Source organism: Photinus pyralis, unplaced genomic scaffold, assembly GCF_008802855.1.
Source record: "Photinus pyralis isolate 1611_PpyrPB1 unplaced genomic scaffold, Ppyr1.3 Ppyr1.4_LG5, whole genome shotgun sequence".
NCBI classification, from domain to species: domain Eukaryota; kingdom Metazoa; phylum Arthropoda; class Insecta; order Coleoptera; family Lampyridae; genus Photinus; species Photinus pyralis.
The window spans coordinates 25,778,519-25,791,005 of NW_022170596.1; the positions used below are offsets into that span (position 1 = coordinate 25,778,519).

Sequence of the window (12,487 nt, forward strand, 5' to 3'; positions counted from 1 at the left end):
GCAGACCACCAAGTGCCTGATCCGTCCTCTGCCATCTTTTAGTTGAAGTCTTAGAGCTACGAGATCCCTGAAATAGAAATCAAAGATAAGACTCGATTCGCTATCGACATAAATGCCTAAGGTCCAATTGGCGGCCCCTCTTATAATAAAGAGACTCCTGCACCTAGACCTCATACGCGCCCCTTGTGATAAACCCAAGGTTCTAGTATAAGGCAACTCGTAGTAAAAAATATAAATAAATGTTGAAATAGGCTTTTACAACAACTTACTGACGAAGCTATGTACGAACGTAGTTTCGACTAAATTAAAATATTGGTTTTAGACCCTGCCCGCAGCCGTCCGAATTCAGAAGGGTACTTTCTGCCAATAATCTGCGATCACATAGAACACAGAAATAAGGAGAGAGAGAAAGTATGAATGAATAGCTAGACTAATAAAATGCGAGAATAAAATTAATGTTTGAAACGTCGAGCAACTCGAATACTAGGAATCGTAACTAATTAACGACAAACAATAGTACTCGCACGTTAGGAAACAAAAGCAAAATTTTGATCGACACGAGTTGTCACGTCGGTATAAAAGGCAATTCACAACAATAATCGTTAACGTTATCAGCCAAAATAACTAAATTTCTATACAACAAAAGTAAACTAAGTACCAGTAATTTTGCAAAGGTGTGGCAATCAAGTTCTGCGTATTTATCAAGGACGTCCATGTCGTTCGTAATATCATGATGCTCAATGTAGAAAATAAAGTAGAACAAGCAGAAAACAAAAGAAAGAAGAAAATACCTTATTGTGCAAATCTCATTACTTAGCCTAAAATGGGGCCTCAAACCTTTGCAAATACATAAGCGTATTCTATGAAGTGAAGAATATACTAAAGAAATAAACTCAACAAGTATTCCACGACGAACCAAGTCACGAACAACAATCAACGAAGCAACAATGAAACTTGTACAGGTACAGTTACAATAAGAGAAAGGAACAAATTTAAAATAGGAATTTGCATGACCTCTAGCGGTAGAATAAGAAACTATCTAACGACATAGATGAAATGATCTAACTAACGAGTTTACAGAGAAAAATATACAGATGGCGTAACGATTATTAAATAAATATCTTAAATTTCGTAAATGTTAAATGAAAAGAACGAAACCTTACAAATGAGCTACCTTTTGACAGTGCATTCCCGTCGGAAGGTCTTCGTGCCAAAATTCGACGAAAATAAAGCAGATGCAGTCCTTCGCGCATTACATTCTCCTGATATTAAAGTTTAAACCAAAATAAAGGGTTGGAACGTTAAAGGGATAAGTACTATATTCCACAATAATCGAGTATAGACAAACGAAAATTAACTATTGGAACACTCTCTACAGATTTTCTAACAAATAGTTTGTGAAGGTTCCATTTGAGGTATGGTTTAACTCAACTGCTTCTGAAGGTAATTATTATCGTGTGCCATATAAAAAATTAAAGACACAGATAAAGATAATGTCAATTCGAAAGTCGCCTTACTAACCGATAACTGCCTATTACAGAGAGTTTGTGTTGTATAATAAGCCTGATAACTAATGAAGCAATATCAACACTGCAAGAGTGTTTGCATACCTTGGACAGGTGACAAGTTCCAAGATTGGTTGCAATACTGATCGAAACGATCCCTACTACTAATAGTTCCGCTCTCGCATTTTTTTATCGTAAAAGATGTTGATATTGTTTTCAGAAAAATGGTTTCAGTGCGTTAAGTACGACGGACGCTCGGGTTTTCCGAACGTAAGCGACTGAACGCAGTTAATAAAATCAGACTATCCAAGAAAGTCGCAGAGAATTACAAACGTCATTCTCTAAAACACGTTCCTCACAAGTTGACAAAATGATTCAGCTGGTGGCACTGGCTGCATTTTCTACCCTCTTCTGGGTTTACCATTCGGCCCATGGCGGTTTAATTGTTTCTACAGAGTTTGGCTACGTTCAAGGCGGTATTCGAAGGACGTGGAATAACAGAACGTTCAGCAGTTTCACTGGGATCCCATATGCGAAACCACCAATCGGCGATTTGCGTTTTAAGGTAACCCACATCTATTGGATTTTGTTAAAGGTAGCATCCCGCAGCCACCCGTTTCGGTGGACCCTTGGCGCGATGTATACCAAGCGACCGGTTCTCACAACGTATGTCCACAAGCGGAATTATTGGCAAAGGGTATCGTTCCTATTGGAGACGAAGATTGCCTTTTTCTCAACGTATACACCCCAAAGGTCTTTTAATGCAAGACACAAAACCAAGTTTTAATATTAATGTTTAGACACGCGAGAGCCCATTTAACACCGAAGTCTATCCGGTCCTTGTTTTTCTGCATGGAGGTTCGTTTTCAATAGGAAGCGCTCGAGAAGATTGGATCGGTCCAGAAATCTTATTGGACAAAGATGTGGTGCTTGTGACAGTGAACTACAGATTAGGTACGTCCTTTGGGTTAAACGCAAAAATTTAGATAATTATGGAATGTTCTACCACACTATCTTTTTGTGCGTGACATAACTAAAGTTATGCCTCTAGTAAATTGGATACCAAGACACGATTTCTTTTTCCAAATTCATGAGCAGGAGATAGCATCACGCTTTATTTTCATGGCCATGATTTAAGTTTTCGTGGACAGTAAAATAAAGCGTGACCCGCTCTAAGCTTAATGGGCGTAAACTGGATAGTGATGATTACATAATTACCTGTACAAAATGCCACAAACTGTACTTGAGGTTTGTGGATTAGTTCGCCAATTTCAGAAGACAAGCAAAAGGATAATTTCCTAATATTCACCGCCTGTTATAGCAGCAAATTGACCAACTTTGTTTATTTACAGGCGCTCTTGGATTTTTGAGCTTTCAGGATCCGGTAATTTCGGGGAACAACGGTCTAAAAGATCAAGCTCTCGCTATCAGATGGGTTTTTAGAAATATTCACAACTTCGGAGGAGATCCCAATAAATTAACGTTATTTGGAAACTCAGCCGGAGGTGTTGCCACTCATTTGCACACCATGTCGCCTTTATCGAAGCGTATGTACCCATCACCACCTACTACGGATCCTTACTTATCAAATTCTAGATTTTCTTAATTCGGCAATAATTCAAAGTGGGAACGGACTGTTCTTGCCAATACTGAGCTCAACATACCACCCAATTTTCTACGCAAATATCTTGGCCGATTGTGTGAATTGTCCGCATAGTTCGAGTAAGAACTTTCTAAAGTGTATAAGGACTGTTCACGCTTACACAATAATAAATTGTAATTCGGTGAGATTGGTAACTATGAGAAGGCAGGATTTTGAGTGGCACATTTGTAGAAATTTGAAAACCTTACAGCGATACCCTTCCGACCGATAGTTGAAATAACTAGGCATGGGGCTTTCCTAACTGATTCACCCGATTATCTAATACGCAGTCGAGCTGTTAGAAGCATTCCTATTATGACAGGTGTGGTGACGGACGAAGCTGGATATCAAGCTGCAGGTAATCACCCGCCATTCCATATTTAAAAATGAAGGAATTGATTGCAGATATAATGTATCACTCTTCCAAACTAAATTTGCTAAACCAACATTTTAACCATTTTGTTGTCCATTTGTTTAACATACGACATCCCTTTGACACCTGGTTGCGCTCTTTTTATTTCAACAACAAGACCATCGACCAAACCAACCGTTTCCAGCTTTCAAAAGTGAGCAGGTTTTAACCCATGGCTCTCTTAAGAATTACTTTTAGATGTTGAGCGATGGGTTTTTCTATAGAGTCAACGAAGAGATGATACGCCTATACCAACCCCGACTCGATAATCCCACATTTCAGTACCTGTTCGGCTATCGCGGATCTGAAAGTTATGGGAATCTCTTTGTACCTAATTACGACTTCGGTAGCTTAATTTGAATTCGGGCGCGGCTTTATTTGTATTTTAGGTGTAACACATACGGACGAGCTCTTTTATCTGCTGCCACGCAAGAACTTATTCCCAAACTACGTCCCATCCGAAAGTGACAGGAAAGTTAGCGAACTTTTGTCGACGTTCTGGGTTAATTTCGCAAAAACTGAGTAAGCCGGCATCTCCACCCCCAAATTGGTGGGATTCATTATTTTTTAGCCATCCAACGCCGTACGGAGATCGAACCCTTTCGATAAGATGGAATGGGGTTAGCTCCCAGAATTGTGAATATCTGGAAATTTTAGGACACGATCAGCTTCAAATGAAAGACCGAATGTTTTTTGATAGAACTGCCATGTGGCGAAACATGTATCAACTAGGTTTTTCTTAAGTGCGAAATTGTAATTTTGTGGGTCAGCGTTTTTCAAAACTATTTTCGTTAATATAATTTATAGTAACCCTTTGGTGCCTTCTTTTCAGGCTAACAATTTACCTTTTTGTTTGCCAAAATTAGTTGCGGGTGCAAACCGGGTTTTTTATGTAGGCAAACTGATTCGAAATCGGTGAAAAATAATTGAAAAAGCTGAATTTTTCCGCGGGCGAAATCCCGGGGGTTGAAAGGGGTGTAAAGTGATATTTTTCAATCTGTGTCAAAACTATTAATTTTAGACAAAAATATCTAAAGTAAAAGTTGTAGGTCAGGTTCACTATTTTTTTTGTTTGGCTAACTGAATCGGTAGATTTTGCTATAATTTCTACTGACCCCATTTATTCAGTTAAAAAATGGTGGATCTCCCAATCACCAATAGAGAATAACACCACTGAATACTCCATAAAGTCTACAGACCCTTCAAACCACTTGTAAATGGAGGTAACACTTCACAGTTGGCTCAGACCGGGTGGCACCAACAGTAATCCTATGTTGAGGTCGTTTCTTTTGTGTGTTAGTACGAGAAACCCCATTTGTAAGAGAATTGATATGATATTTTATCTAGTTATCATTTGATAGTCATTTATCGTTATTGTCAAAGTTAATTTAATTGTCTAGTTGATTTCTTTAAGCTAATAAAAGCCATATTTCCAGTGGTTACAAATATTATATCAATTTTATTAGCTTAAAGAAATCAACTAGACAATTAAATTAACTTTGACAATAACGATAAATGACTATCAAATGATAACTAGATAAAATATCATATCATTCTTCCCCTGTAGAATTTTCTTCTTCTGCAGAATTTTCTGCCCCTGTAGAATTTTCAATTCCACTTTCTACAACAAAGTTTTGAAACCGCGAGGGTGGCCTTCTAATTCGAGTAGACCTTCTAACCTCTTGTTCCGTCGAAGATCCATCAGAAGTTTGTAATTCTTGTGAGGCCTCAGTCTCTGAAGTTTCAAGACTAACGTCATCTTCACCCTCGTCAACGTTGTTTGGGAAGGGCGCTAAATGACGATTTGTCACGGTTGACATTTCTCCATTAGCTCTTCTAATTAAAGAGTAGTAAGGATTACTCTCGATAAGTTCAGCTTCTTCTACTACGGGATCAGTCTTTGAGTGACGGACATTCTTTTTTACTAGAACAGGTCCAGGCGTTGAAAGCCATGATGGTAGCGAATCCCCGTTTGGTGATCTTCGAGGGTACGTGAATAGTTTTTCATGTGGCGTAGCATTAATCGATGTACAAAGAAGTGATCGGATACAATGAAGGGCATCTTTAAGGACTTCCTCCCAGTTTCCAATTGACAAACTCTTTGAACGTAGACTGAGCTGAATAGTACGCCAAAGTGTTCCGTTCAAACGTTCCACTTGACCATTACCCTGTGGATTGTATGGCGTCGTTCTTGAGGATGCAATGTTTGAGTTTTTTAGGAAATTTTTAAATTCTTCAGACATGAATGAGGTTATCTGTCGCTGTGTATGTAAAGAGGCTGGCCAAAAGTGAGAAACAGGTCTTTCAGGCATTTAATGACTGTGGATGAGGTCATATCTTTGCATGGGTAAGCGAAGGGAAATTTGCTATATTCATCGATAATCGTTAAAATATATTTGTTTGAAGAATTAGAAGGGAGAGGACCTTTAAAATCAATATTAAGGCGTTCGAATGGAGACGTAGCCTTAATTAGTTGACCTTTTGCTTTCAAAAATCTTGGCTTAATTTCAGCGCACGTTGGACACAATGCAATCATCTCTTTTACATCATTTGCTATATACGGTAGGTTTTTAGAGCGTATCCAATGGAACATTCTACTTACTCCAGGATGGCAAAGCGCATTATGAAGCTGTTTTAATTTGTCGGTGTTCATGTACGCACAAACTCGTGACAGAGCGTCTGCTGTTGTGTTTTCCGAACCTGGTCTATATATAATGTCATATTTGTAGCAGGATAGCTCTAGCCTCCAGCGCATTATCTTCTCATTTTTAATCTTGCTATTGTGATTTTGATTCAACATGTACGTTACTGATTTTTGATCCGTAATTAAAAGAAAGTGTTTTCCAATCAGAAAATGTCTCCATTTTTTAAGACTTTCAACAATTGCACAAGCTTCCTTCTCTATTGATGAATGTCGACATTCTGGATTAGAAAGCGTTCGAGAGAAGAAAGCGACTGGACGACCCTTTTGCGTAAGCGTAGCGGCTATAGCAAAATCCGAGGCGTCAGTTTCAACAGTGAAAGTTTCATCATCATCTATTGCTATAAGAGCAGCTTTCTTTATGTCTGATTTAATCTCTTGGAAGCATTTTAGAGCATCAGGCGTTAAAGGAAAACTTGAAACACAAGTTAAAGGTTTTATCTTCTCCGAAAATCTTTCAACCCATTTCGCATAGTGGGCGAACATTCCCAAAGCGCGTTTGAGTTCTGAGTTTTTAATGGGAGCGGGAAGTTCTAAAAGGGGTTTCAATCTCTCAGCGTCTGGTTTGATTGTGTTATTTTCGACAGTATAGCCAAGTAGATCGATTTTTGTTTTCTTAAAAACACATTTTCTTTCATTTAGTGTTAAGTTATATTTTCTCGCCGCATCCATAAACTTTTTTAGATTACGTTCATGTTCTAACTCATCTTTACCACATACTGTCACGTCATCTAAGTATACAAATGTACCTTCTAGTTTCTCTCTGGTTATGATGAAGTCTAGAGTCCTTTGAAACGCTGCTACACCATTGGTAACACCGAATGGAATTCTTGTAAACTGGTAAAGTTGTCCGCAGGCTTCAAAAGCAGTGTAGACTTTCTCTTTATCTAAAATGGTCATTTGATGATATGCGCTTTTTAAGTCGATCTGACTGAAGATTTTGTATTTCGATACTTTTAAGACGACCGTTTCCATGTTTGGTAATGGGAATGCATCCAATTCTGTAAACTTGTTAATAGTCATAGAGTAGTCTATTACTAGACGTTTTCGATGAGCGCCACCTCCCGCTACTAGGACTTGTGCTCTCCAGGGAGAAATGCTTGGTTCTATTACACCGTCTTCCAGTAATTTTGATATTTCTTGCTTGATAAATTCTTCGTCTTGTATACTGTATCGACGACTCCTTACGGCGATAGGTCTGATGTTAGGTGACAAATTAGTAAAAATAGATGCTGGTGGCACCGAGGACTGCATTACGTTGCAGATGCGTAATGGTTCATGGGGACCTCCCAATTCAAATTCAATTTTAGAATGTTCTTTTAGTAGGTCGTGTCCAACGATCACGTCCGCGCAGAGATTATCGACGATAAGAAGTGGTATTTGCCTGTAGTTGTGTTTATTCATGGTGATATTGGCAAAGCAAATACCTTCGACAACCGATACTTGATTCAGCGAGGCTAAGTTAACAGACTGTGTACATGGTTTTTGACGTAACTTCATTAGGCGCGCGATTTTTCTGTTTATAAAACTGACAGAACTGCCAGTGTCAACAAGAGCATCAGCTTTATAACCATTCACCGTGATTAGAATAGTTGCACCTTTCAAGCTTGACGGTGAAGCGGCAGATATTGTACTACAGTGAGATGAACCGTCATCGATAAGACTGTTGACTGTGTTTTTGAACGAAGCCGAGTTGTTGGTAGCGTTTCGTGATTTACATACATTTGAAAAATGACCTCTTTTAGAACACAGGTTACATATAGCACGGAAAGCTGGGCACTTAAACCTTTGATGTACGTTACCACCACAAAAGAAACAACATCTTACTGATCGTGAGGATGGTTCAAGTATTGTTTGTGATGGTCGGTGTTGTGTAGCCGCTGCTATGTTTGATGCTGTATCTTGTTTTTGTTCGTATATAGCATTAATTTGTGGTGAATTGTTACTTATTATTAGCGCGTCCTTTTCAGCTGTTTCAAGTGCAATAGCTTGGTCAAGTGCTTGATATTTTATCTAGTTATCATTTGATAGTCGTTTATCGTTATTGTCAAAGTTAATTTAATTGTCTAGTTGACTTCTTTAAGCTAATAAAAGCCATATTTCCAGTGGTTACAAATATTAATATCAAGAATTACATAAAACTACCAGTTTTATGCGTCAGAAGAGAATAGGAAATAATGAATTTTATTACGTACGTGTTTTTGGTTCTACAACTACAATGCAAACCAACACTGAAAACCAGGAGGAAAGAACTAGCAAAAGAAAAGAAACTGACATGCAAAAAGAGCAATACACAAATCTCAATCTCAAATTGTACAATGCCCAATAGCATAATGAAATTAATAAACAGATACAAGTGACACAATAAATACAAAATGAAAAGCAGCATGGTTCCATTTATTACAAAGACACTTTGGGGACGTCAAATGAGCATCAGCCTCTAAAAATAACAATTCGACATTCTCTAGATCGACTTGGAAGATTTTACAGCTTGGACAACCGGAAGAAGTGAGAAAATTACGCTACTGTGATTATATTAAGTGATACAGTAAAAAATTACTAGTGTTAAATCCTTGAAAAACTACCCTTTCTGTTCTTTATGCCTCAACTCAAAAACCACGCCACCATTCTTAAAATCTCGTTATATTTGCTAATAGTAGTAAGAGACAAGTGTATAATCAAGTCTTTATGGTCTTTACGCGTCACACTACTTCATTTATGTGACTAAAGGCTCTTCGGAGGATAACAAGATGTAAATCTCCGAGTTGATCGCGACAAGGTCTTCAATTTTGAGCTTAACGCACTTCTGTTCTTCAGTAACATGTGAATGTTATACATGAATGAAGTACTTTTCTGTGCTTTTTCTTGGTTTCAATCACCTCATCCATATTACCAAATTATTGCGAGCTTCGAAAACTAGACAATCTAGGATAGGTGTGAAAGTTTTTACACTGTATAGAATTTTTAGATATCACAATTCAACTCAGTCCTATCACGGTCGCCAAAAAATATTAAATCTTTTATCTGCTATACACAATTACTTTTTCTTAAAGCACACTCACATTAACATAACAACCAAAATATATACATTGATTGATTACCCTAATACCCCCCTAATTCAATCGTATGTTATCAGAGTTTTAAAGAATTTGGGTTGGCAAAAAGAGACTTTAAATTTATATGTACTGCGCCTACAATTTCAATACAGTCTGGAGATACGCTGGTCGTACCTAGATTGCAGGAGAGGGGATATCAGTGTCGTTATTGAACTTTGTAACTTTATAACCATATCATTATCGTTTTAAACCTTCTCATACAAAATACAGCACACGTCTTGTCAGTGTCATATTTTCGTATGTACTATTACTTTACGGTAATTTCCATACAATGGCGAATATTGGCGCACTGTTCATAATCGCGTACTTTGCAAGTTTTTGTAACTGTGAGACTGGCCCGTTTGTGTCCCTGAAACAAGGCGATATTTTAGGAAGATATTTTACAACCAGAAAAGGAAGAACCGTGAGTGGCTTTAGTGGAATACCATACGCCCAACCACCCATTGGAAAACTTCGATTTAAGGTTAAGTTCAATTAATACCATCCAATTTCTTATTTTTCTTGAATTATTTCCTTAATTCCAATGTTGGGAACAGTTCAAAACAATCAGTGGATGATATGTCAAGTTAATTGAGTTGAATAATTCCACGCAGCTAATTACAACCTTAAATTGTAGTCTTCAGTTCCATTGGAGCAGTGGAGTGGTACCTTAAACGCTACGCAACCTCACGCAGTATGTCCCCAGTTTAACTACTACGATAAAGAAAATCCAAATCCAATTGCCGGAAGCGAAAATTGTCTTTTTCTCAACGTTTATACTCCACAGGTAAAATTATATTCTAATGAAGTAACGATTACACCGCGTAGATACGAGTAGGTACCAAAAGATAAATGGAATAACATAAGCTACCCTGTCCTCTTCTACATACACGGGGGATCCTTTTCAGTTGGCAGTGCTAGATATGATTGGTTGGGACCTGAGTTGCTTTTGGATAAAGATCTTGTTCTAGTCACTGTCAACTACAGATTGGGTACGTACAGAGATTTGGCAAGAGAAGATGCATTTGTTTTTAGGAGCTTTAGGATTTCTATCTACTGGAGATGACGGTATACCCGCAAATAACGGCCTAAAAGATCAAGTGTTGGCCTTGCGATGGGTTAAAGACAACATAGCGGGATTCGGCGGAGATCCTGAGAAAGTTACGATCTGTGGAAATTCAGCTGGAGCAAGTAGTGTTCACTATCTGACGCTTTCGCCTATGGCAAAAGGTAGTATCATCAGGATCAAAGTTGAAATCAGATTTAACGGTCTTCAGGTCTTATAACCAGTGCTATCATCCAGAGTGGAGTTGCAATATCCCAAATAGCTGTAATACCACGTAACGAATCGATAAGGTATGCCCAGCGGTTTGGTGAGAAATTGAACTGTTCATCGGGTACGAGTGAAGATTTGCTAAAGTGCCTCCAAGGCAGACACTTGTACGATATTGTCAAACAACAGCTAACATTTTCGGTAACTTTTGTATTGTGGCTTGTACAAAATTATTCGACAAGATTTTTAAGACTTGGGATTCTTCGGCGATTCCATTTCTGCCAACGATAGAACAAAAATGTACCGATGCGTTTCTCTGCCGCAATCCCTTTAAACTGATGCAGTCCAATGACGTACTAGATATACCGATTATGCTAGGCATAGTTCCAAACGAAGGAATAATAGTTTCCGCAGGTTAATGTAGGCCAAGCCTTAAAATACACCTAAGTTGAACTTTGCAGCTTTATCTCCCGAGAAAATAGACCAAATGGAAGAGACATTCGACACCAACGCCTTTCACGACTTCAATCTTGAATCCTTGCATTTGGCAGATAGTTTGCGCAAATTCTACTTTGGAAATCAAACGATTGGACTCAAAACTAGACCAGAGATCACTGATGTCAGTAGTTTATTACTTAGTTGGCAGCATTTCTGATATTTTTCCCAGTTGTACACAGACGGGTGGTTCCTATCAGGAGCAGACTTCTTGGTTCAGAACCATTTGGCTTACAGAAAGCAGCCGATATACTTCTATTACTTTCACTACATGGGATCGGAAAGTTACGCATCTCTGTATAATGATACCAGCTTTGTTTGTGGTACGTGCATTCTCCCTATCTTCAAAATATAAGACATTGTTTTAGGAGCCAGCCATACAGATGAATTATTGTATCTACTGTCTCGAAATGTGGCTTTTCCGGGTTACAAGCCAACGTCATTAGATGAAAAAATGACCACGACGATGACAAGTTTATGGTTTAACTTTGTTCGATATGGGTATGGGGAATAAGAACGTAGCGTGGCCTTATTTCCATTTTAGGAGTCCCACACCAGGAAATGAATCAGAGATGCCGCTATGGCGAAGGGTTGTCAGCAACAATTTAGAATATTACCACATTAAAGGACCGCGTATATTAAGTATGCGCAGTTACCTACTCTCAAGTAGAAGATATTTGTGGAGGAACATGAGATTGGATGCAGATAAGTTCGATCCATAATCCTGCAATTTAAGTTAAGTATAATGGCGGGCCAAAATGTTAATATGGCTTGGATGTTCTTTTGAAAATTATTTCTACTTTTGTATTAAAATGCTGTTACGAATCGACGCCATATTCTGCCCTAAAGGTAAACTTGGAAACGGGAATATAATTTTAATTTTTTTTATTGTAACTTTAAATATTTGTATTGATAGCATGCAATAATTGATACTTTGTAATTTTAATGTAAGAAACTTGACGCAGTTGACATAAATTGAACAAATCTGATCACATCCGGAAAGGGGATGCACTTTTATTAACTGGTAGGACTACAGAAACCCCATTACTTTATTGAGTGGTAGAGCTCAGATATTCCAATGACGGCACGTGCACGTGCGCATAGGTATCTTGTCTTATTGTACCATGATAACAACCAGAAGATAGATTGATTGACCTAACACCTCCATAATACAATAGTTTGTTTCCCAGGGTTTTAAAGAATTTGTGTTGGCCAAAAAGACACTTTAAATTAAATATGTGCTTCACTTACAATTTTAATACAGCCCAGAGATAAGCTGGTCGTACCCACGGTCCGTATACTAAACCAAAGCAACCAATAAAACGCGCTGGCAATTGTGACGTACTTCAGCCCGCAGTAAGCAC

At 38.2% G+C, this 12,487-nt stretch overlaps 2 protein-coding genes across 3 annotated transcripts; both read left to right on the forward strand.

Moving 5' to 3' along the window:
* The first annotated feature begins 1,792 nt into the window (after window positions 1-1,792).
* On the forward strand, window positions 1,793-4,374 carry LOC116170561 (esterase E4-like). Its single transcript, XM_031487038.1, has 10 exons — window positions 1,793-2,070; window positions 2,115-2,258; window positions 2,306-2,459; window positions 2,858-3,052; window positions 3,102-3,289; window positions 3,340-3,505; window positions 3,553-3,713; window positions 3,758-3,905; window positions 3,949-4,081; window positions 4,131-4,374. The coding sequence occupies exons 1-10, from the start codon at window positions 1,876-1,878 to the stop codon at window positions 4,300-4,302; spliced, it is 1,656 nt and encodes a 551-aa protein (XP_031342898.1). The 5' UTR covers window positions 1,793-1,875; the 3' UTR covers window positions 4,303-4,374.
* A 5,192-nt stretch (window positions 4,375-9,566) lies between these two features.
* LOC116170560 (esterase FE4-like) lies at window positions 9,567-12,112 on the forward strand. Of its 2 annotated transcripts, none has more exons than XR_004145307.1 (10): window positions 9,567-9,839; window positions 9,993-10,142; window positions 10,194-10,347; window positions 10,391-10,585; window positions 10,633-10,829; window positions 10,880-11,042; window positions 11,090-11,247; window positions 11,306-11,446; window positions 11,492-11,624; window positions 11,668-11,809. XR_004145307.1 is itself a non-coding variant. In XM_031487037.1 (10 exons), exons 1-10 carry the CDS (start codon window positions 9,648-9,650, stop codon window positions 11,843-11,845), a joined length of 1,671 nt encoding a protein of 556 aa, XP_031342897.1. In that variant the 5' UTR covers window positions 9,567-9,647; the 3' UTR covers window positions 11,846-12,112. The 2 variants fall into 2 exon arrangements, 1 of the variants encoding a protein (XP_031342897.1); XM_031487037.1 differs by having other exon boundaries at window positions 11,296-11,446; window positions 11,668-12,112.
* Window positions 12,113-12,487: the final 375 nt, after the last annotated feature.

What these genes read in the sequence shown, in the direction of transcription:
- LOC116170561 (XM_031487038.1), top strand. Translation starts at nt 1,876, where the DNA reads ATGATTCAGCTGGTGGCACTGGCTGCATTTTCTACCCTCTTCTGGGTT. An exon ending in TCAACGTATACACCCCAAAG is followed by an intron (nt 2,259 to 2,305) that starts GTCTTTTAATGC and finishes ATTAATGTTTAG; the next exon opens with ACACGCGAGAGCCCATTTAA. An exon ending in CAATAATAAATTGTAATTCG is followed by an intron (nt 3,290 to 3,339) that starts GTGAGATTGGTA and finishes GCACATTTGTAG; the next exon opens with AAATTTGAAAACCTTACAGC.
- LOC116170560 (XM_031487037.1), top strand. Translation starts at nt 9,648, where the DNA reads ATGGCGAATATTGGCGCACTGTTCATAATCGCGTACTTTGCAAGTTTT. An exon ending in GCTTTCGCCTATGGCAAAAG is followed by an intron (nt 10,586 to 10,632) that starts GTAGTATCATCA and finishes AACGGTCTTCAG; the next exon opens with GTCTTATAACCAGTGCTATC. An exon ending in TTTAACTTTGTTCGATATGG is followed by an intron (nt 11,625 to 11,667) that starts GTATGGGGAATA and finishes TTTCCATTTTAG; the next exon opens with GAGTCCCACACCAGGAAATG.